We start from the raw sequence: 24,849 nt of genomic DNA, 5'->3' as shown, positions 1-24,849 counted from the left end.
ACTTGGAGCGGGTAAGAGGACGAATGCGTTCAGAAGTGGGCCACGATATTACAGCATCGTGTGGAGAGGGATATCTCGCGTCCGTGAGGCCACTTCATTGAAAGCCAATGCACGGCGTGCCATCCTCGCCTCTGCTCTTCGTGCTCTCTCCTACTTCACTACTCTGTCACTTGCCTCCCCCTCCGCCACATCTGCCAACAGATGAAACACTCAAGAGAGCCTTCCGCTCATGTCACTCTCGTGGGTTTTTCTTTCAGGTCAAGGCAATCTCTACCGCCTTCACCACGTCCACGAGACCACTCCTCGAGGCGGAGCTGGCGATGCGCACTGCACTACTCAATGACAAGCGACTCGCGAAGGTGCAGTAGCGCGACAACTTGACCAATCGTCTCATCGAAATCGAGGTAAGGGCAGTTGGACTGCCTGAGCGCTCAGGCCCCTGTCGTGGGAGGGAGATCCAATAGGGGTGAGTACTACGGGCAACTGATGGAAGGGAACACGGCACTGCGCAGGGTGGCACACAATGCCTTCCTACCCACACGGGAGCCGCACCTACAGAAGCTGATGGTGGCGAGCTTCTTCGCAGCTTGGTGCCAAGCCGGAGGAGCGGCGCACGGATGTTCACACCCCTGGCATGTAGATGACCAGCGTGCGAAGCGACCAAGGCGTCGAACCCGCAGTGTGGGCTGGCCTCAGCGAAAAAAAGGCGCATCAATGTGCATGGCAGCGAACGGAGTGTCAGCGCACCAACCGAGGAGCATGACAGGCCCTACGTGCTACGCAACGCTGCAGCGGTACCTGGGTTGTAGGCCACCATCTTACGATGAGAGATGTGGCCATGCAGGTCATCGTTGCTGATGTCTTCCCCAGGAAGAGGAGCTAAGAGCAAGCGTCCCGGAGCCTCAGGGTCTTACACGTTGTGAAGCAGCCTTGCTGAGTCTTATTCGCGAGACGGAAGGGAAGGCCCCATTGGCGCTGCCACCTGAAGAGGAACGGCCGCAGCACTCGTTGCTGTCAAGGCTAGGCGGCAGAGGGAATGGCCTGCAGGCAGAAGCGCAGCATGGGGACGCCCAAAAAAAAACGCTCTTCAGCTGCGCGCACCGCTTCGTCCTGCGAGAGGCCTTTGCCGGTCTGCGAACTTCACGCACCGCCAAAAGAACCCCTCGTTTAAAATGTAGCTCGCACTCGAGCCATGGAAAGGAGCGAGGCTTGAGGTCGCGCTCAGTGGACGGAATCGTTCTCGGTTTACCCCTTTCGCGTGGCACACACGGGGCGTGAACGCGTGGTGCAGTGGAAGATGTGAAAGGTGGACCCGGGTGCACGGTTGCACTGCGCTGGAGCTCTGCTGTCCCAGAGAGTGTTGTCCCCGGTCTGACCCCCACCCGCCGCGAAGGGAAAGCAGGCCGGATTTGAGAACGTGCTCGTGGCGTTTGCCGCCAGATGCTGCTGCACAGTATGGCGCTGTGCCGCTGCCTGCGAGGAGGGGAAGCAGGCGCATCTTCCAGAGGGGTGATGTATACTAGAGACGGCGCACCATTCCAACGGGGAGGGAGGGGAAGGTGGAGCGTGGCGGTGGCTCAGTCGATTACGTGGGTATGGGCTGCTGCCAGTACTTTAGCCAAGCCCACAGCATGTACCAACATCAGCGTGGTTGCAGTTCTTGAAGGCATGCACGCAGAGCTCCTCCACACGGTGCGGAATGTGCTGCTACATATTCGCGGCGCCACCCTGCTCATCTCTCCCCAATAGAGGATTTCCTCAAGGGGCAGCTGATGCCGAGCTGTTGCGAAGGACAACTGACGATGCGGCTTACGCTGGTGAGGACTCTCACTGGACTGGGTCGGAGTGAATTATTCGCGAGTCCTTGCGGACCGTAGCGAAGGCCGAGCTTGCAATGGAAAAGAAGTCGTCTGCCAGGCGCCCCTTTGTTTCCTTGGTTTTAGTGGTGGTGCCTGCACCGCACACTGCGACCATGAGCCCGTCTATGGTCTTTTTCCCATTCTTCGGACATGTTGAGGCGCGCTTGCAGTTGTATCCCATGGAGTGGAGTGAAATGCTGCATCGCCATACCTCGGGGGTGCCACCGCGGCTTTGCTGTGAACAGTCCGCAAGGTGTTGCGAGGGGAGGGGAATGCTACTTGACTGTGGACTCGGCAGAACCCTTCTACAGGGAAGGCGGTTGTGGTGGTGTTTGCCTCACCGACGTCTTCTGGGGTAGCGGAGGTGCTGTGGGCTTAGAAGAAGAAGGTGAGACACGCGCCTCTACCAGCCGCGGAGGTCGAACCGAGGGAGGGTCCACATGTGGATGCCGGCGTGTCGTTACCGTTTGTGGCTTTATCGCTCTGCGCACCGTGACTGAGGAGGAATTCACATATACCACGAGCAGCTCATGACTTGTTGTTTAGCAGCCCTGCCGCAGGTATCCTTTGTCGCTCATCATCTCCCCATTGTGTGCGCACAGAGAAAGCACAGCGCCCTCGGAGGTGTTGGACTCAATTTTGAGTGGAGCGCTCTGTTGAGTCTCCTCAGCGACCTTTGGCACCAACGTGGCATTCGAGTGGCCTGCATCTGCGTTCGCGGGGGTACCTCAATCCAACCGACGCGTCCTCGAGGGAGTTTTTGGGGGTTTGAGAGGTGGTGCTCTGGATGCGAGCGAGGTCGATGCAGTGCTGACATTGTGGGAAAAGGAGGCGTTTGTGCCTGTGTGCGCCAAGAACGCAGCTGCAAAGTGCCGTGGGGATAGATGGAGAGGTGGTGCACGGCCGTGTACGAAATCTGTACATGAAGCTGCTCATTCTGTGAGGCGGTCGTTCCGGCCGCCTTGCGTCGGCAAGCGAATCCGCCGCGAAATCCATGCCGTCTTTTCCTCTTCCTCCTCTCACCACATTGTTCGGTTATTCATCTGGAGTAGCGCTGTGCAGTACACCGATCCCCCCTGGGGTGTGCACTGCACAAGTCTCTGCTGATCGCTCCGTCTTGGGTTTGTTTGTTCGACCACTCCATCCTGATGTCTCTCTTTTCCACTTTTTTGTTGCTCGCTGGACTCCTCTCCCCCTTCCATGCCCCCCCCCCCCCACCGCTCTCTCGCTCTCTCTCTCTCTCCCTCTGTTGGGTTTTTGTGTGTGCATGTGTGGTAGCATCCATGTAGTGCGCGTGGGAGAGGCCGGCCCCCCACCCACCCCTCTCCCTCCTCTATGCCACTTCCAAACTCCTCCTCATTACCGCAGCGCTGGGCGTGCACGCCGTTCTGTGCGTGTTCGCCTCTCCCCTTCCCGCTTATTCTCGGTGCCGCATCGCAGCGGTGCATCGACCTCTCCTTCAGCCTTGGCTCCCACTCATCTACACACACCCGCACTCCCCCTCTCTCTTCTTCGCACGTGTGCGTGCGCATATCATTTTGCTTACTATTTCTAGGGCACCCGCTGTGCGTTGTGCCGTTCCTCTGTAGAGTTGCACGTTGCCTGTTCTATTCAAAGTTTTGGTTGGCCATTTTGTTCTTTGGTTGTGTTGGGCCACGCGACCTCTTACTTACTCTCGACTGCTGACTGCTGTGTGGTAAGGACGCTGGTTGCCTTGTTTTCAAGTCGTAGGCGACACCCACAAGAACAGCCCCACATACACCGCCACACTAGGGAGCTCAACGGCAGCGTTACCCGACACAGTAGAGGACTACCCCACCATCAAAGAGTGGTGGGTAGTGGCCGTAGTCGTGAGGGACTCAGAGGCCTGCCGTGGCTGTAGTCAGCGGCTTGCGCTGCCCCCTTTCTCTTTTCTGTTTTCTTTTCCCCTTTTTTCGCCTTTCTGGAACACACCGGTGCCCATGGAAATACATCGCGCTGCCCACCCCCACACACATATATATCTATATCTGTATAGATCTGCGCAGGTACGGACGTAGGGCTTCATTCTTTTTACCTCCTCCCCCTCCCCTCCCCCCCCCCCCCCCCCCCCTCTACGATTGCACGCACCGATAACACACTGGCCTGCACACCTACACCATTTACCCCTCCCTCCTCTGATTGTGTTACTCGAGTACACGCACCCACCCACCGACAAAGCGTAACCGCCTCTTCCTGGCGTGGAAAGGGGGAGGAGGGGGGACTTTCCATTTATATCGGAGTGTTCGTGCGTGCGTACGTGTTATTCTTTCACCTCTCCTCTTCTCTCTGCCCCTTCACCATTGCTGGGATGCGCTTGCTCACTTCCTGGTAGGCGCACCAACCCCGGTAGCCGCGACTCGTGGCCTGCTTCATTGACCCGCGCGCCAACGTCGTACGTTTTGACACCAAGACGACTTGAATCAGGGAAGCAGCAACTGCCATCACAGAGCAGTATGGACACGCCTGCGGCACCGCCGGCAATGAAGAGCGTCGCTGCGGCGTCCGCTCTGTCGGCCAATACAGTGACGAGTCCGCCTCAGACGAATGATGGTGAGAATGGCCACAATATGGCAAACTGGACCAAACTGTCGTTAGACTTGGCGACGCCGAGTCGCTCTATCCCCGGCAGTCATTTGATGTTTTCTCAGAGCACGACGACTCGGCAGCGCGAAGTAGGAAGGCGGGAGGAGGGGGTGGAGGGGGTGGAGGGAGACGGTGCCGCATTGCCAAAGTCAATTCTAACGAAGCGGCCACATGCGCTGTCGTTGTTGCCACCGCCGCAATTGCAAAGGGGTCTGTCGTCGTCATCGTTGTTGCCAGCTGCGACACGCAAGAGCAACACCGCTGACTCCACGGCACCACTGACGAGCCCAGATCCCACGTTGCCGGAGGGACCTCTACCCCTTTCCTCTACCGCTGTAGTTGTTGACCTGTCTACAGCGCCGGCTTCTGCCGCCGGCCCTCCGGCTAGTGCCATGGGGACCGACGCGTCAATACACGGGCACCCGTTGTCCGTGCAGCTCATAATTCCGCAGTCGTCTGCGACCGTCACAGCGGCTTCCGAGAGGGTGCCTATGCCTTCAGTTATCGATTCCGCCGAGGAGAACTCTGCACTCCCTGCCATGCCAACAGCGCGACCGGAAAACGCAGCCGCCACAGTAGGCAAGAGTTTCATGGATGCTGACGATGCGAAGTGCGTTGCGGAGAGCGATGGGAGTACCGGTAGTGGCAGCAGCGCATCACACCCATCGCGCTGTGGCACGGGTGACCCCCTAGACGGACAGGCGGAAACACTGCCGAGCTTTGAGCAGCCGTCTGTGTTTTCGAGTGATGTGTTGCCTGCAACATGGACTGAGCCACCACCTTCGCCATCTCATGTCTCTCTACATACAAGTGAGAAGCGTGGCACAGAGCCTTCCGATGTGCCCAGAAGCTCCCTCTGTGCGTCTTCCTCTCCTCTGGTCCCCCTCCTATGCGAGTCACCGGGGGGACTACCAAGTGCCTTGTGCTTCGCCCTGGGGGAGCAGCCTCGCAACAATGAGCGCCTGAGCGGTACTAGGGACGGAGGCAGCGGCAAGATGGAGGAGGCGGGGACTAGTAGTGATGAGGGTGATTGCTGGGGTGGCCCACGCCGTCCACATCACAGCTCTACTCACCGCAGTGGAGAGATTGCCGAGAGGGATGAGGCGCACAACGAGGTGGGTGTGGGCAGGAGCCGCAATACACGCGGGCGTTCTAGGAGACGCAGGCGATTGCGTAGTCACCGGCATCGTCAACCCACCCGAGAGTTGGACACCGATGACTTCCACACGTCTCCGCCGCGCGGATCCAGGCATCAGCCGCATCAAGGCCGTTCCTCCGTTCGTGGCTCATTTCAACTCTCCACCGCTGCACTTGGCACGAGGCTGACCTTCATGGCGGATGCTGCTGCCAGTGAATTACCGCAGCAGGTAGCGGTACACCCACACGCCAGCTCTTTCCCCCCCACGTCTACTCGCGCTCATCGGGCCCACATGAGGCTACGCACTGCAGCGCCTTCACTCATTCAGGTCGATGCACTGATAAGCACCCCCAGTCTGGAGATCCCGTCTACGCGATCGAGCCTGCTGTCATCTCCCGCCTCCCTGTCGGCGGCGTCTCTGTCGTTGGCAGCTGTGGCAGCGCAGGACAGACAACGGGCAGGAGGCGTACACAACGACTCGTTGTCAACCGAACGCCGTCGAAGCTCAGGGGAGCCACTGTTGAGTGGCTGGCCGGACACGATCTTCCCGATCTGCGAGGATGAGGACGAGAGCGCTGCTTCTCCGGAAGGCGAGGCGCTGCAACCATTCACGCAGGCGCGACAGCAACAGGGGCCGGAGGGGGGTGCATGGGCTGAGGGCGATGTGGTAGGCAAGACGACAGCCACTGTCATTACTACCAGAGAGATCTCATTGTCGCCACCATTGGCGACGGCAGCGCATGTGCGAGAGGCCACCGCTGTCGCTGTTGCATTGCCCCCTCTGCACGCCGATGAGTACCTGGGTGGCGCACGAGCAGAAACACTTGCATCCGCGTCTGCTTCACGTTTGTTGTCGCCCCCAGCCGTTGCGATGACTAGTGGTGCGATGTCCCCCAGCACAGGGGCGTTGGCCACAGCAGCACCGGCGTTCTCGACAGTCGTACTACCCACGCGTGTGCATCTCCCCCCACCAGCACCACTGATTTCTGCACTAGCGGCATCGTCGCTACCGCCGCTGCCCGCACCACGCCCCCAGCCGCCCACGCCGTCCTCCGCCGTAGCCGCACCACTACCCCTTCCCGTCGCGGAGAAGCAGCAAGCGGCGGATGCCTCTGATGGCAATGATGCCGAACGTGCCGTGGCCGCGTCCACTTCTGCAGTTTTCGTGGAGTCAGATGCTGTACCCGTTGCGCCATACCCCCTGCCAACCTCACCAGTACTTTCCGTGCCTGCCACGACCGCTACTGCGGCAGGCGCAGTCGTCGACTCCAATGGAGAGACACACGAGGACGCTGACCCCGCATCCCTTCTGTATACCAGCCTGCCCGCCTCCCCGGGCGGCGGCCGCGCGTCTATCGAGACCGTAGGTAGCATCCTGACGTTGGAGAGTGGCGCGGCGGGGTACAACCGCCTTTGGATGAGTGGCACGTCCAGCAGTGCCATCCTGGGACAGGAGCGGCTGTCTATGGCGCAGTTCGGGGATCGCGTGGTATCGTCAGAGGGTGGGAGCCAACACGGCAGCGACGCGGACAACAGCCGCCGCCGCAGCGGGGAAAGGCAGGAGGGCACGAGGACGCTGCAGTTGTACCCTGACGCACATGGCCGTCATGGGTGCAGTGATGGTGGCAGCTCGTACTATTACAGCTACAGCTACTCGTACAAGACTGGAGACACCATCGGCAGCACGATGCGGGGCTCCCGTTCTTCTATCACTGCTGCCGCGCTGCGTGCCCATGATGAGGGAGGGAGGACAGTAACCGTAGGCACGGCAGCAGCCCCGTGCACGGAGCCAGTCAAGTTAATTGGCTACGAGGAGGTGACACCCGTTGCCGGCGGCAGAAGTGGCGCGCTAGGCTGTTTGCGCTTTGGCTGTAAGAACGTCACGGGCGGAGTGCGCACGAGCCGCACAGAAGTGCACCGTGTCTGCTACAGAGCGGAGGACACCCCCAGAGACCACCTCATTGGCCTCTCTTTCATGCATGCGGGGCGGCACCAAGGCCCAGCAGAGGGCGAGGGCACCGCGGCGTCACCGGTAGCGATCACCGGCAATGAGGGAGCAAACAGCGCGAATGGAGGTGAGGGCAAGGCGGAGGAGCAGAGGGGGGCCGGTGAAACGAAGAGCTGTGGCACCACTGGAAGCGAGGGCGACAGTCCATCGCATGGACTCGGAGGCGCGACGGAGACGCCACACAGCAGTGAGCACGTTACTGGTGAAGGTGTGGGCGAGGCCGCGACATATGCCAGTCGTCGAGGCAGCATGAGCAGCATTGTCGACAGCGAGGCTCCGCTCTGTAACCGAGATAACACGTTAGTTCCACCTCACAACGGCTCCAAAGAGACAGACGAGGGCGACGACGGCTTTTACACTCCATGCGAAGAAGCTGAGGCGGTTCGTGCTGCTGCTGCTGCTGCTGCGGCCGAGGTGGCGGTGCAGGAAAATGCGCCTCCACTCGACGTTATCGACCAGACTGCTCTCAGCAGCTCTGCCTCGGCGCTGTGTGCAGAGCTGGCTGTGGGGGTGGGAGAGAACACAGCGACGTCTCTTTTGGCGCACTGGGAGACTGAGGTTGACGGTGCCAACGCCTCCGAAGACGCGGGTATAATGAGAAGTGATGGCTGTGCGCTAGGGAGTGACAGGTCAGCTCCCTCTTCAGCCGCAGACGCCGCCAAGACTCACCACAACCACAATAGCGGTGATGGTCGCGTCAGAGGGGGAGGCGGCGAGGAGGAGAGGGGGGAAAGCACGGCAATGACTGCCGTCAGTGAATATCATGGACTGTTGGCACTCTTGGTGTACACGGAGGAGCTACCTCGGCTGCGTGCGTGGGACGCAGATCCGCCTGTTGCCGCGAGCACCGATCGCTCGCACCAGATGCAGGAGGCAGAGAAGCTCAAGATTAAGTGCAATGAGGAGGCAATCGCAGCTGCTGAGGCGGCGGAGCAGGCCTTCCGCCGGACGGTGCAGGAGCTGCTGGTGCGCCCACCCCGGCAGTGCGTCTTTGTTGAAGTGCATGGGTTGCGGAGCTGGTGCTTGGCGGTGCTGTGTCCGCAGCAGGTGCCCATGGTCGGCTTGGCAAGTGGCGCAACTACCGTGCTGGGAGAGGAGTGGCGCGGCGCATGGGGCATCAGTGCGCAGGCAGCCGCTCCGATCATTGAAGACCCGAAGTGGATCGACGTGCGACTTGCGATGTACGTGCACGACAGCGCCGACGAGCGTCTGCTGGCGGCTGGTTCCGTCTTCTCTCTGCCGTCAAACCTGGAGGCGCTGCGGCGCTGCCTGGGATGCGGTGGCAGCGGCGATGACACTGTCGAGTACACCTCTACAGGCGGCTACGGGCGCGACAGCTGGTCCGACCTGCTCGTGTTTCAGCTCCTGGAGAACGCGTCTGAGGGCGCTGCCGAAGGCGGGCAGCCGGAGGAGGGACGCATGCACGCCAGTCTCCTGATCCCCTCAGCAGAGGATACAACAGGACCCAGCAGCGGCGGCGGTGACGCACGAAGCCGTCGAGTCTTGGAATGCGGTGTGGCAGGTAGTAGCCTTCTTGGCTCTCTTGGCGGCGCAGGGGTTCTGTACGTGAAGCTTGAGGAGCGCCGTGAGCGCTGGGCGCCGATGACCGATGAGTACGTCTGTGCTGCGACGATTCGGGCAAGCGAGCTGGCGTCTTCTCCGGAAACGCGCGCGTACTCGCCTGTCAATGATGCGCATCTGGCTGCTGCTGCTGCTGCTGATGTTGCTGCTGCTGCCGTGATCACAGAGGATAAAGCGGAGGACCTCACGACGTCGTCTCAACGGGATGAGGGGGACGCGGACCAGTCGAGCATGAAATGGCAGACGGAGCCGTTGTCACTTCCGTCGTCCTTACCGCTGTCAGTAGAAACAGGGTCCTCTCATTCTCTCGCTGGCGTAGCCAAAACAGTTCGTGCCGGCGCACATCATTCTATTGGAGCCACGACAGACATGGGCAGCGTCTACGCTCGAGCAGCGGATGGTAGTGGCGCTCACGAACATGCAGAGGTGATGGGGACGCGGCTCGAGGTGTGCTGGCGGCCCTTGGCAGTCTCATCGCCACTCTTACCGGCAGACTTGTGCCAACTCCAGTCTAATCAACCGCCGCTGCTCACAGCGCTCGAGACGACGGCAGAGGCAGCAGCGAACCCTACCGCATGCTCTGGGAAGCCCTTGCCACAGCTGCCCTGTCGCCTGCGCAGGGCGCAGGAGCCACCGCCACGAGCACTATCTGCGGATCAGGATCTGTCATCATGGGCATTGTTGGGGACCGCGATCCAGAATTATGAGCGTGTGTGCCGCGGCGCTGCCACCGGTGCCGTCTCTGCCGTCTCAGCCGATGACAGAGCCGTCGGAAAAGCTGCAAGCTACACACCGTCTCGGCCGTTGACAGTGGTGTGGGACGCAATCCCGTCGCACCTGGTCGCGGGAAATGACGGGACGCGGGGGATGCGGGAGGCGAATGCCGCTGCTGCTCCTCCTCCGCATCGCTGGTACGACGGGGGGCGATCGCCGGGAGGCCACGGGATTGAGAGACTGACGGTGTGCTCTGTGGTGGTGCGGTGCGCCGCTGCGCTCCTCTTCGCCCACGAGGTGGCCGGCGCGCGAGGGAGTGGCGGTGGCCCACTCACATCGATTTCCGTCACTGGTGGCTGCGACGGTGTGGTGGTCGAGCAGACTGCCAGTGGAGAAGGTGACGATACGCACGGCACACCTGTCGCGCATCGCGCCCCTGTCATGCGGTACAACATTAGCTTTCACGCAGTCCTTACACGCGACTTAGCTTCGTCGCTTCTCTTCACCGTGCACGGCGTCGCATCTCCCGCAGAAGTGTTTGGCTTTGCCGTCTGGACTCCGTTTGACACCGCCCCCGCGACGCGTGTGCCGAACCACCACCACTACCGTGGCGGAGACGCTGGCGTCGGCTGCTGCGGTGTGATGGACGTGTGGTTGCCCCTTTTCGCTCCTGCCAGTGCTAACGCCGCGCCCCTGGCGACAGTATCAGCGCAGCAGCGGGAAGCTGCGCCAGCCAGTATTTTTCCTGCCGCCCTATCAAGCCTCAACACGGGTCAGCACCACAGCACGACTGGTCTACTGCCTGTTGGCTGGCTTCACTGCGATGTGGAGACTGTGTTCCTACCCTCACTGAACGAGGCGGCGGTGCATCAGCTCTGGAACGGACCGCAGCGCAGCCTCTCTTCCATCGCTGCGGCGGCCGGAGGAGAAACAGAGCACGACGAGTGCTGCATGGGGCATGGCATCCGCGTTGACGACGACACCTTGGTGGACTTCAGCGTGATGGAGGGAGCCGGTCTGCGGCCCTTGGCCACGCAGTTCGGCATGCCACTCTCGCCCACACCGCTGCGCTGGGACGACTCTTCGAGCTGGGGGAACAATGAGACCTGTGCAAACGTGTACTGCGAAGTACTGGCTTTGCAGCAGCAGCGGCAACAGAGGACTAGTCACCGAGTCCCAGGAGTGGCGCCTCACGTAGCTGGTGTCTTCTCCGCCGCGTCGTCTTCATTAGCGGCGAGAGTTGCAGCGTACGGGCCGCACATCTCTGGCTATCACCGGATAGCCGCAGGGGACTCTGACCTTGATGTCATGCGCTTCGCTTCAGAGTTGGATGGGCAGGGTCGGGCGGCGCATTGCGCTCCGCTGGATGTCAGTGGGGAGGAGAGTGGGGAAAGAGACGCTTACGCTACCTGGACGGTGAACAGCGTGACGGGCAGCACCGCGTTGGCCTCGGTGCTGCCCGTCACGGCCAGTGTCGCACAAACGAATCATCCTCGCTGGCGGCATGTATTTCGTTGTGGTCTCGCATCGCTGTCCGCGCTGCACCTTCGTGTATTCGACCTTTGCCAGCACCGTCTTGGTGGCGACAGTGAGGCGAATCCTCAGGCAGCTGAGGGCAGTTCTATGCAGGCCCAGCGCAGCGGGGCGTCTGGGAAGCGAGCGATGCTGCTGGGCACCGCGACCGTGTCAAGCTGGTTGCTGCGAAGGCTGCTGTGTCGCCCATCTGGCGAGGGGCGTGCCTGGCTACCTTTGCTGTGGAGCCCCAGCGCAGCTGCCGAGCCAACAGCAGCCTCTGCGGCGATCAACGGCAAAGGTTGCCTTCATTCGCGCTTCGTCCCCGCCGTGTGCAACGGCTTTGTGTTGGTCGAATGGCGCCGCCTGCCTCAAACCACCGCCATGGTGCGGTCGCCGTGGACTAGAGAACTGAGCGCGTGGTGCGCCTCGGTGACGCGCCGCTCGCTCAACAGCAATGGTTGCCACACGACGGGGTCGGCCATGCGCATAATATCCTCCATCAAGGCATTCAAGAAGCCGCACGAGTTTCCTCTGAGTTGGTATCAACCAATAGTTTCACCTCGAACTGACTCGAGCGCTGCGGCAGCGATCCCTGTGGCCTACTCGCGCCAACCGGGGTGGATGGTGAACCACGAGGTTGTGCCGTGGCTACGGATTCACGAGTTACGGCTGCAGTGGCCCTGGCTGCAGCACCTCCTCTGCATGCATGGTGGACAGGTGCGACTCTCGCTGCATTACCCTACCGCGCAAGGTGAGACACGCCTGCTGGCACAGTGTTTGTTGGTTCCCCTGTGCGAGTTGGCAGGGCCTTTGACGAACTCTGTTGGTGTAGGCCGGTCATCACGGGTGAACTTACGTGAGACGCGCGACACCGCTGGTGTCTACGGTGTGGTGCTCTCCGCTGCACCATCGTATGACGCTGCCCCTTCCCCAAAGGCAGTGGCTCTGGCAGAGGCAACCCTGTGTCTCCCGGCCAGCCCGTTCGTCGAGGTGCAGGTGTGGTGGTACCCGCGCGACAGCGCCGACACTGCAGCGGCCAACCGCTCGGAGGTACCGCCTCGTTTTATCGGTCGTGGCAAGTGGCACTTCCCCGCTCACGAGGCGACTGAAGGGGTGCGAGGGTTGGTCGCAGGGGCAGACAGGGGAGCGTATGATGCGACGCTGAATGCGCAACCGACCACAGGGTGTGCGGCTGGGCACGTGGGCCTGAGCAACGAAGAAAAGGAGGGCGGGTCCGCGGTGGGGCGCTCGCCGCTGCCGACAACTCTCCACAGCTTCTTCACCCCACACGAGGTGGAACTACGTGTGGCGCCGGTCCACAGCACTGGCTTGCCGCAACACGTTGGGGGCGGCGTGCTGGCGTGGCGTCTCATGTCCCTTCCTCGGCTGACGTGCGATGGCTGGGGTGAGGTGCCCCCAACGATGCCACCCCTCCAGACTGAGTCGCTGCCCTGCGTTGCGGGATCGTGCGGAGACTTCAGTCGTCCGTTGCGATCGCCCTCTGCTGAGGTGCCGACCTCCAGTTGGGTATGGCCAGATGTTGGCACGCCGGCAGTAGTGCAGGTCGAGGTGTGTAACATGATCTGCTTCGACCACACGGATGGGCCGTGCATCGACGCCGCGCAAGCTGCCCCAGCTGTGCAGATTGCAGTGAGCGGCACCACGTGCGACGACTCTCCGAGGGAGACCTTGTCCGACGAATCAGCCCCAGTCGCTGAGGCGAGGTGCTGGGTGTACCCAGGAGACACTCCACCACCCGACGCCCCCCGTGTGGGCTACACCTTCTTTCCAGTCTACGATGCGGCCACGGGAGGGGTGAGCACCTGGAGCAACCCAGGCGGTGACCAGCAACAGCAGCAGCAGTCGCTTGCTGCAGCAGGAGGTTCCCGGGAGAGTGCAGCGTGCAGTGCCATGCCAGACGCTGGGGCACGTTGTTCTCCCACAGTGGAGGTGCAGTGGCCCTCGCGTCGATTCGGCTGGATCGACGACCCACCGCCATCCCTCAGCGTGTGGGTGATGACACGCTCGCCGTTTTCCAGGGGCGCCGGCGCACCGGACGACATGGCGGCAGCGGCGGAGGGGAGGGAGCGCGTGTGGGGGGCCGTTCGACTGCTGGGGCTGGATGCTTTCACGAGTACTTCAGGGATGCTGTGGCTGCCGCTCTTCCAAAGTTACGCCGCGCCTGCTCTGGTTGCTGAGGCGCCGCGCTGTACTGACGCTGTAAAAGATATGACTGAGAACAGCAGTAGGGGCAGCGGCGCCGGTCAACACTGCGGCGCAGTCTCACCACTGCCACTGCCCTCAACAGTGGAAAGAGTGCACTGCGGCGCCAATTTCACAGCCCCGCCGCAATCAGCTCTGCCTTATAGCGGTGCAGCGGGCCCGTTGAGGACGGCGGCTGCGCCGAGTGCAGCGGTCATGGTGAGACACGTCGGCTTTGTTGCGGTCCGCTACGCGCACAACATGCAGAGGTGCGCGGCTGTGGCGGTCACGAAACCCCGCGGTACTGCGCCGCGTGCCCTGCTGGTGCGTGTGGGGCCATTGCATCGACGTTTTCCTGTGCGCGGTGCTGCCCGCTATCCCCTCTCGTCTCCCTCATCCCCTTTGCCCTCCGAGTCGTACACGCCGCTGTCTGACGCTGCGCTCCCACATCGCAACGAAGCGGGGATCGCCTTTGCAGCTGCCAATAACACCGCGGGAGCTGCTGCTGCTGTGGCGGACGCTCTCTCGGTCAAGGCTAGCGGTGCCACAGATGTGCTTTTGGGCTTTGAGGCGCATCAAGTGATGGTGCACGTGCTCGACGCTGGCTCTGGACCGGATGGCTGGGGTGAGGCGAGTACCTCGGGCCGTGTCACCGTGTTCCCTCTTCCACAGCGCGACGTTGGCGACGGCGGCTCACGTCAGCTGCGTGTGCAGGCGCGGGTGGGTACCTCAGCGGCAATGGCCACCAACACAATGTACATCGATCCTGACGGCGATGGAGAGATGCCAGAGAGTGCCCAGTGGGTACCGCTCGTCGTGCGCCACCGTAGTTACGATGCGCATGGTGTTGGTTACGACGGTGAAGGCGAGAAGGTGGTGGCCGAGATCCTTGTTCAATGGCGAGTCGTGGACTTGTCCGCCGCCGCCGCCCCGTCACGCTTGACCTTCTCTCCGGTGCCGTTGCAGCGTCTTGTGCGAGAGTACTGCGGCGGTGGCGGCGCTTCCTGTTCCTACACCGTTTCCTCGGCACTGTCTGCAGCAGCTCAGCTGCGCCAGAGCCCATCAAGGCAGAGCTGCGCTGAAGTTCAGCAGCGTGCACACTGCTTGGAGCTGTTGGGAAGGGGCCCAATAGGGCAGGGCACGGCCACCGCCGAACTGGTGTCACGAGCGCTCTCACGTGTACTGCGCACGATTCAGCCGAGGCGCCATCGATGCGCCTATCTTACGCTGGACCGCTTCCTTCTGCAGTGCAGTGCGTGTCAGCGACTAGCGTGGGCAGCGCTGCAGCGCGGAATGACCGCGTCGCCACAGGAGATTTTGGAGAGCGGAGGGCACGATGGCGCTACCTCGGCGCCAATTCGATTCCGGCTAGAGGTGCAGCTAAGGTGGCCTACCGAGTGGAGCGCGGTGTGGCACCGCACCGTATCACCGTCTCCGCGGCGTGTGTCACTGGCAGTGGGGTCTAACATGGGTGCAGGCTCAACTTCTGCTGCTGCTTCCGCAAGAGCAACCGCGGGCTTGCTCTCCCTCAACGCGTGGATGGACAGCGGAGAGGGCGTCTTCACGGAGAGCAGTTCTCCCGCGACTCCCGGTGCTGCTGTTGCTGATGAGGCCGCGGCATGTGTGTCAGAGGAGCGCTTCCTGTCTTGTGCTTCTCTTCCCCCGTTGTGCTTGGCGTTGCCGTCCGCGCAGGACATCGAGCACGTACTCGGGGAACCGGGGCTTGCGACCCGCTTCGACCTGACGTTCGCCCTCTTTGCTGTTCTGCCGTGGCAGCGTGACAATGCCTTCCCTGAGGCGAAGGTGTCTGACGTGTGTGTCGGCACTGGCCGAACTCCCATGGCGTTTTCTCGATCAGTGCAGTTTGGCCTCACAACACTTTTTCCATCAGTTAGCAGCGCGAGTAGCGATGTGGCACCGTGTGTGGACACCGCGGATGCGGACACGAAAGGCAGTGCATCAAGCATGCCAGTGTTGCTCCGCTGGCGCGCACGGGTGACGGATTCTCTGCCAGTGCCCCCACCAGCATCGTCCGTATTGCATATGCCGCCAAAGGTGAGGGACCTCGCAGCGGATAGCGGCAAGAATGTGAGAGACGGCGCAACACGATGCGACGGGCAGATGCCGTCGTGGTCGTTCTCCTCTTCAGCAACCACCACCTCTTCCGCAGAGAAGGGCACAGACATCACGGGTGACGAGCATATCCGACTCACAGGAATCACTGCTGTACCCCTGCTGCCGCGAACACCAGCGCTAGCGCGTGTTACTGTCACACGTATCGAACTCTGTGGGGTGGACGTCAGCCTTGCCCGCGGATCGGCGCAACGCCATCTTCGCCCGCTTCCTCCCGCATCGGTGACGGTGATGGTAGCAGACGTCACGGACGCCACAACCGCACCCACAGGCTGGAGAGGTGGCGCGACGATCGCCCCGTCGACTGTGCACCAGCTGCTGCCTCGTCTGCTGCCTCTCAGACCCACTGCTGCGTCTTCACCGATGCGCACTACTTCAGCACCGTCACTGCCCACATCACAACGGAGTCAAACACAGCGACTCCCGCCGCCGCTGCCGCAGAGGTACACTTGGGGCACTGATGTGTGCCTTGTGGCACCTGTGTCGCAGCTGGTTTTCCACATCAGCGTTCCCGACATCGCGGTGCGTTCGGCGCGTGGGGAGGAGGCATGGCTGCCGCCGAGGTGCCCCTCGAGCGAAGTCGAGCCGCAGGATGGAGACGCGCAGAGCGTGGACGCGCACTGGCGATCTCGGCCCGCCAATCAGCTGGACGTAGTGGGCAAAGCAGCGTACGCACTGGACCTTTTGAGTCAAGTGGAGGGTGTTCAACCGCCTTGTGCTAATGATCGGTTCGTCCCGGCAGCGCAGACGACTGGTGACACGCACGATGCCGTGCTGGAGGTGGAGAGCGTCGTGCATGACTGCTGGCTTGGCCGCCTCTGGGTCCATGTGGACATCACTGCCGCCGACCTGCTGATGCGCGATGCAGCCTCAGCCTTCTTCACCTCACGCATGACCCTTAGCGTGCAGAGGTGTGGCGGTTTTGCGGTTGGCGACGTGCGGCTAACGTGCCGCGCAGAAGAGACGTACTCGCGGCTGCGTGAGCGGGCAGCGCTGCTGTGCCAGCAACGTGGCAGAGTGCCACGGAGGCTGCGCCAACAAGTAAAGGAGATACGCCAGATACGACGCCAGTTGCGGCAGGGGCAAGGACAGCAGCGCGATGGTGTGCTCGCCGACCATACTGCCTCTTCCACGGCGGCGGTGGTGCGACTGACATCCACGTGGGGCGAGCAAGGCACTGACGCTTCATTGACATTCACATCCAATCCCTTTGCGCTTCCCACAGCGACGGAGTTTGTGCGGCAAGGGCACGGGGCAGCGACACCATCAACATCTATGCGTACGCCACTGCTGTGCTTTTCACGCGATATAAACACCGCGCGGATGACAGACGACGCGACGGCAACCGTGCGGCTGGAGCTTTGTCAGGCATCCGGCGGCGTTGCAGTAGCTGCTGGGCAGATGGTGCTACCTCTGCGCTCCGCACGTGCGCTGTGGCGCGAAGGCGCGTGGCAGCCGCCTGTGTCAGCGGTGACTTCGCCGATGTCGATGCGCCTTAACCTCCATCCCTGTGCGACAAGCGGGATGCCCACCCCACTCATCCGCCCGGTGACCCCGTCCGCAGGTGCGGCAGATGTAACGGCGACGTGGGCGTTGTCCCCTGTGCGCGGTGACACGTGGTTGACTTGTATCTATGTGAAACCGACGCCGCCAGCCGTCGGTGCTGCGACACCGCCTCGGCAGCTGTTGCTGCGGTGGGTCTATTGCTTCGAGGCCACAGCGTACCCAGAGACGGAGCACGCGGTCGACATACCTCTGCGCTTGAGGCCATCCTCGACCCCCAGTGACCATGAAGGGGAAGGCGCGCAGATGCCGCACGCTGGCCCCCAGGCGGGGGCCAGCGTGCCGCTGTACTGGTCGGGAGCAGCAATGCAGCTGCCGCGAATCGGCCCCGTAGGGGCGACGCTCAAGCGAGTCGAGCTTCTTGAGGTGACCCCAGTGTCCTGTACTCACCTCCTTGTTAGCGGAGGAGAGGCGGGGGTGGCACAGCCGTCGCCACTCCAGTCCAACCTGCCGATGCGGGATGCTTGCGTGACGACACAGCTCGCGGTGCATGCATGGACAGTAGCGGATGAGCTGTGCTTTGAAGCGAGGCGTCGTCAGGCGCAGGACTCAGGCGACGACGCACTCATATGGCTTACCTGTGAGGGCGCCTCTACCACCAGTAGTCGTCGCTACAGATTTACCTACGAGGTGCTCCTGGGCCTCTACACGAGTAACTCTCTAGCGATGTGTGCTGCGCAGATTTTGGAGCACCGGAGGGTGCGAGTGACAGGTGCGGAGAAGCCTATTGCACCACTTGAAGCTGCAAGCCAGCGGTCACGGTCCCCTCCGCCCACTGGCGTGAACGCACTATCGTCACGAGGCGCTGCGCGTTTTATCGAAGTCGACGAGTCTTTATCACCGCCGCCCGCGCCTTATGTGCGTTCGCATGCCTCGACTCGCTCAGCCGGTGGCGTCGTCGTCTCTGGTGGGGCTGGCAGTGATGGCGGCGTTGTGATGAGAGCCTTAACTTTTCGGTGCTGCGGTGCTGCACTCGCCCCGCTAGAGATGGGGCAGGTTGACACGATGACGTGTTGTGTTGTCGCTGTACAACATCGAGTCGACAGCGCCGCGGCCTCAATTGTGGTATTGAATGCCGGTAACGCGACGTCACTGCTGCAGGAGGGGCTCTCTACTGAGGGCCTGCCCCATGCCACGACAACCTCTCTTCCTCCTCTCGCCTCTGTGCAGCTCACCGCTGCGTGGTTGCCAACACCGGGGCTGCCACGCTCGACAGCGGCGTCATCGTGTGTGATTGCAGCACCAGCAAGTGCGGGTTCCAACTACAGCCCCCAGGAGGCACGTCTGCAGAAGGTAGGAGGTGCATTGCTGCGTGTTGCGCTGCCCCTGGTGCCGCCTGATGTAGTGCTCGCAGCAGTCGGCGACGGCGAGCCGGGTGATATCGGGAGTGACATTGACGTTGGGATGAGGACAATGTTGGAGGAGGAGCAATTCCGCATCGAGGTGGAGGTGCAAGGTCGCCGTTGCGGCACTGACGTCGACGAGGCGGCGGCCACAGCGCGCTACGCCTCCGCCCCCTTTAGTGCATCGGACATCTTGCGTAGTGCCCGCAGTAGTAGCAAGCGCAGCAGCATCGGCAGCAGCGCAGATACGACGGCGGCCGCGGCTGGCGGCGACTCTTCGCTGTGCGTGTCCCCCTCCCAGTGGCCGTCAACGTTGGCGATGCATCTTGTGTCGGCGCCGATGGCTGATGGAACGACGGGTTCTGGTGCCCACGAGAGGAGCGAGAAGGAACGGGAAGCCGGCCCACTGCCGCCTCGGATGGCCCCGACGGCAACGATGGAGGTGACTTGGGCGTTGGACATGCTCGGCCTCCTGCGAACCAGTGCCTGTGCTGCTGGTGTAGTGCTGACCTCCGCGAAGTGCGCTCGCCACCGCGCTGACCGCGACGCTGGTGGCGGGGCTGAGGACAAAGATGCCGTCTTCGGCTCGCTTGCCCGCGTGTCGGATGACACGGACGACGACGACGCGGATGTTGGTGGGATGGGAATGCGGCAGCTGGAGGCGTACTCGGCATGGTCCGATTTTTTAGCCGCCCAGCACAGTATGGAGGAGATGCGGACAGCGGAGGCGGAGCTGCGGCACTGGTGTTGCACCATTGTTGGGGTTGAAGTGTCGGGTCTTGAGTTGCCATCGTGGTGCTCTACCGGTGCTGATGCACAGGACGAGGTGTACAATGCAGCTCTGTGCCCCTCCCTCCTCGCCCAGGTCACGCTACCGATTCGAGCCCCAAAGACCGCAGCTGTCGCGGATGCGGAGTGGCAACCGCACCAGGGCACTGAAGGCACGGGTTGTCATCATGGGGGTCGTCTGCGCAGAAAGGGGGGGCTCGTGATTGGTGTGGCCCGGAGCGCTGTGACTCGCATGGAGCGCGGTGGGTGTCTGGGCATGGAGACCGCAGCGACCTCTTGCCAAAGTGCTGTAGCGGCGGGCGACGCGTGCGGTGTACGATCTGTCGCCCCTGTCAACAGCAGCAGCTCTCTGCCACGGTGCCATCGGTACACCGCTACCTTCGCCCCGCTGTCGTGGACCATGGCCGTGACGGACATGATTGATCAGACCGTCGCCGCAGCCGAGCATAGAGAGATGACGCAGTCAACGGCGGCGACAGTCAGTGAAGCCCCTGTTGCAGGACTCACTGTGTGGCAGCTACTTGCTCGTGCGTCCGTTTCATCGTCTTCGGCCAGGAACAACGTCAACAACAGCCACAGTACCGCGGAGAACGTGACCCAGAGAGTTTATAGCCTTGGTTCCACACAGCTTGCCCGTCTCCTTCACGAAGGCGCCTTGTACCTCGTCCAGGTGATGGCACGCTGGTGTGGCGACGTGTACACAACGGAGGAGAGGGACGCACTGCTGAAGGCGGCCGCTCTGTACCCCACGCAGTGGATGCCGCTGGCACCTACCGCGCCGATCATGGATGGCACCCAGGGTAAGGCCTGTGTGCGGCTCAAGTGCGCCTACAGCTACCACGGGCCTAAGCTGCAACCACCGAAGAGTCTTGCGATGGTGCTGCCACCTCGTATCACAGCGCCAGGTGCTCTCGCCGACGCGGTCTGCTGCGCACAGCTCGATCATGTGCAGCTCACCTGCACGAGCTCTGATGGCGCAGAGGCGACTGCAGCTGCTTCAGGGCCACATCGTCGCAATGGCGCAGGCGCCACAGCGGCGTGGCTGAGTCGCTTGATGCTGGTGATGCGAGTTCACGTCATCACAGAGAGCGCTGTGGACGGTACTGTGGCTCATTCTCGCAACGTGGCGCAGTGGCACACGCGACTGGCACTGATGCCGTGCAGCAGCGTGCCGCCAATCCCCAAAGCGGAGTCGGAGAGAGACACAGTTACTTCTTCTGCATCCGCAGGCTCCTCTGCAACCCCGCGGTCCGCGCTGGTTCCGACAGTACCAGTGCCGGTGACCGTTGCGCAATCCGCGGTCAAAGGGGTAGGCGGTGCCGCGGAGTCGCCCCGCTTCCGAGGCGATAGGGGTGACTGGTGCGTCGCCGTTCCCATCACCGCTTCGGTCGCCCCATCCTCGACCATCGAGGTCGTTTCTCTGCGACCCACGACGCGCTTTTTCTCTTGGCAGCCACCGAGCCCGGCGGAGACGATGGAGCGCTGCAAAGTGGCCCAGACGTCTGCCGGAGTGCCTGCCGCCTGTGCCGTGGAGACGACAACGACCACGTTGGTGGAGATGGCCCTGCTGCTGCCAGACGAGAAAGCGAGGGAGGAAGAGAGCGCTTCTGTGAGCTCACTGGGCTGTCTTTCCGAGGGCAGCAGCGGTACCATCGCGGGCACCGTGGTTGGGCGTGGACAGGTTCGCCTTGGCTGCTCGAGGTCGAATGAAGTGGTGTGGAACGCCGCCGAGGACCGAGTGGAGAGTGGGTGGCGGCTTTGTGCGCCTCTCTCTGTGCGGTTTCCTGTGACCACTGAGGCTGCACTTCCTCGTAGGGAATATGGCGCGCCTATCTGTGCTAGTACACCAGAGGGTGGAGAGAAGGGCGAGTCGCAGCCCTCGTTGATGTTTTCGTTTGATCTGCTGCTCTTTACGGCACCGAGCATGGCCCAGGTAGCTGCGTTGCACGCTTGCCGAGCCAGACGCGCCGAGAAGCTTCGTCGCAGCTTGTCTGTTCTGCAACGCATGGAGACGGCTCTTCTCGCGTCAGAAACATCTCATTACCATCATGACCAGGCGCATGAGCTCAAGGGCGCTGGCGTCATCGCCGCAGGAGAGCCACGAATGACGCTGAGCCAGCTCTCCCATACATGGATGTCGCGGAGACCATATCTGCTTCTGCGTGTTCCGCCCACGATGATCCGTGTGGACACGTTTGCCGTGCTGGATAACGTGCCTTCAACAGAAAGGCGTGCTACCACATTGTCCGCCGGCAGCAACGGCGAAGGTGGAGCCACGCAACCTTGTCAGACGCTGTGGACGATGCCGCGAGGGCGAATGGCGCAGCGAGTCAGTTCTTATAGCGTCGCAGATGACGCACCGTGTCCCAGTCGTGGCTACAGCGGGGGCGGGCTCAGCGGCGGCACGAACCGCAGTTCTGTGCCTGCTGAAGTCCAGGCATGGCTTGTTGATGGGCATAGCGGTGAAGTTCGAGTTCCCGTGTGGACACTGCTCACCAATGACCCACCAGTGCCGCGCGGCACTGGTGACGCCGCCACACGTACCCACTCACCCGCATCCTCGTTGGCGTCGCACCTTCACGCCGGCCGCGCCATCTTTCGCGAAGTGCAGCGCCTCCGGCTGGACTGGCGCTCTGACTACAAGGATGCTCGCCAGCAGAGCGTGAGCCTGCTCGCTGCGCTGGCGGGTCTCGTAGGCGGCGCAGCTGTGTCCTACGTGGCCGCAAACGGAGAGGCGTGTGTGTGGGTTAGCGGTGGCCTGCGCCGTTGTGGTGCGCAGCGCACTCATCACCGCATTTGCCACACCTCAACGATGCAGGGAAGTTACGGTGGGAGTAACTCTGGCTGCAGAAGTATGGATGCAGTCCCACCGCTCTGGCAATCTGCCGCACACCACAGGAGTTCGGGCGATGGGCGGCGACGGCCTCTTCGGCCGTCGCGCGCCGCGAGGGTAGCCGTACCCCCTTCATCACCCCCACCCCCACCGGGACTTGACACGTGCACTGCGTCCTGCCCCTTTGGCTATGCCCTCTACGAGTCGCACTTCTTGAGTTGCACTGCGGCTGCGCAGGATGAGCAGGCGACGGCGCCGGGGTGGCGCTGCGAGGTGCATAACCCGGTCACTACATCGTCCTCCGCTGCCTCTCCCAGTGCGAGCTCTGCCCCACGGCTGTTTCACAGCGCGACGGTGGTGGGGAACCGGATTTGGCTTCTTGGCGGATGGACTGCACCGGTGGGAGCGACGACACTGCCCTCGGCGCTCGCAGCGCTAGTGGGCACAGAGCGGCTTGTGGAACGTCGACGGCGCGAGGTGCGTCAAGCCGTTACTCACGGAAGCGACAGCAATGCCATGGGCGAGCGCCTCTCTCTAGCACCTCTGGCGGAGTCCTCGTTGTATTGCACCAGCACCTCCGCATTCAACGCGGAGTGCAAAGCAGGCAACGCCCCGTCCTCGGCCTCCCTACTGTGGTGTGAGGGGGTGCAGTCCGTGCAGTGCCTGAACGACGGCTTTCCAGCTCCGCCGGTGGATGCGCCTTTGCCATCATCGCAGACGGAAGACTGCGTGGATCAGACAATGACGACAAGACGCTGGCTTGCCGCGCCGCCCCGACTGGCCTGCCACGTGGCGGTGGCCTGCGGAGATCGATGTGTGGCTGTGTTTGGAGGGTTGATGGCATCTCCCAGAGCTGACGACGTCGCGCCGGTTGCGACGTCGGCTGTGCACATCTACGACACTGTTCAGGGGACATGGTCTGCGCAGTACGAGCACGACATTGAGGACGTGCATGGCGAGTGGCCCGCGGCGCGCTACGGGCACTGTGTGACCCGAGTTCCCGGCACCAGTGGCGTGCGGCAGCCCGGCAGCTACTTTGTCTTTGGAGGGGCGACCACAACACCGTCTTATCGCACACTTCTCGTATCGCCAGCACAACTTCTGTGGATTTGGACACCTGTGCTGGATCTGATTCACCGGGGCAGTAGTGGGGTCGTCAAGGACGTGTCGGTGCAGAGCACGTGGCGGCGAGTACAGCTGCCTGTCGAGTTCGCAACCCCGCTTGCCGGTCGCTTCTTGTCGCAACTGCACGCCTATTCCGCAGCGGAGGTGGCTGCCGCCGTATGCGGCGCTGCAGAACTCCTCGGGAGTGGGGCAGCGGTGCCATCCGACCCCGGGTTGACGTCTATGGTGCTCTGCATCGCAGGTGGAATGACTGCGCCTGCGCTGCACAAGAGATCAGCAGCAACGCGCGATGACACACCGCACAACACGCAGGCTGCCGCATCAGACGCGTACCGCGCCTTCTGCGAGTGTGTTGAGCCGTGGTTTGGGCACCCGGCGCTCGATGTGACGTCTGTGTTGGTGACGTGTATCTGTGAGCGCCAACAGCAGTTTCTGTCTATGTGAGGGAGGTGCAGAGTATATGTGGACGCACACACCTACTCCCCCCATATACATATATATACATATATTGGCCTTGTGGCGGGCAGAGAGCAGGAGGGTCTTGGTGTTGTGACTTGAGCTACGCCCCTGCCTTTTCCCCTTCGATGTGCTCTCTCTGTACGCGCATGTGTGTGCGTGTGTGTGTGTGTGCCCCTCCTCCCCCCAGAGAGGTGACGGTAGTGTGCGTTCAGTCAACCCCATAGAAAGACTTAAGAGCCCCCCCTCTCCCCCTCCTCCCTACACACGTACGTAGAGACAGCGACCGACAACGCATGTGTGGCAGCAGCCACTGTGGCCGCACGGGTGGGCGTGAGTAGGGGTGAGTGGGGACCAGGCCAGTGGTCAAAGACTAGGAATAGGTGCGCTCGCGTACATGTGCAGCTGGTGCTGCCAACAACACGCCCACTCCGCTCTGAGTTTTTCTCATTTCCTCTCCCTCGGGACTCTTCGACTCACACCAGTCCTGCGGCCCTTTCTCTCTCCCTATTGCCCTGGCGCAGTGGACAGCGCATTCCTTGTCAAGCACGCGTGTCGCATACGCGCACCTCTGCACCGCCGTCGTGCTCATCTTCTCCTCCCTCTTCTCGTTTCGTCATGTCTCCGTCTCGTCTTTACTTTCCTTTTCCGTCGCGTGGTGTGCGTGTGCGTGTCTCTCTCTCTATCTGATGTGTGGGACCGCGATGGCTTGCCTCACCCCACAAACAGGTCCCCAGAGCGCGCACACACCCACACCCACCCACACAGACGAGCTTGCCGCACCCCCCTCGCACCTTCTCCCGCTGTACTTCCACACGCCTACGTGAACACACTCAGACAGCGGTGATTGTGGGGGGGGCACTGCAGAGTGCACGTAGCGTGGCCTTCCATCGCACATATAAAGGCCGGTGTTTTAACCTGACACACTCAGCACCTCTGGCGTGTCAAGTGCCTTGTACATACGTAAGACAACGTCAGCCTCACTG

The 24,849-nt window shown here is 62.1% G+C and overlaps 1 protein-coding gene across 1 annotated transcript; it reads left to right on the top strand.

The window, feature by feature from the left end:
* Positions 1-4,333: 4,333 nt before the first annotated feature.
* Positions 4,334-23,851, top strand: LBRM_25_1000 (conserved hypothetical protein; the record flags this gene model as incomplete). The annotated part of the gene is made up of 1 exon (XM_001565555.2): positions 4,334-23,851. The coding sequence occupies one exon, from the start codon at positions 4,334-4,336 to the stop codon at positions 23,849-23,851; it is 19,518 nt and encodes a 6,505-aa protein (XP_001565605.2).
* Between the last annotated feature and the right edge of the window lie 998 nt (positions 23,852-24,849).

This window comes from Leishmania braziliensis, chromosome 25, assembly GCF_000002845.2.
Source record: "Leishmania braziliensis MHOM/BR/75/M2904 complete genome, chromosome 25".
Taxonomy (NCBI): domain Eukaryota; phylum Euglenozoa; class Kinetoplastea; order Trypanosomatida; family Trypanosomatidae; genus Leishmania; species Leishmania braziliensis.
The sequence above is the reverse complement of the archived record's forward strand: the minus strand, read 5'-3'. Positions and strand labels throughout refer to the sequence as shown.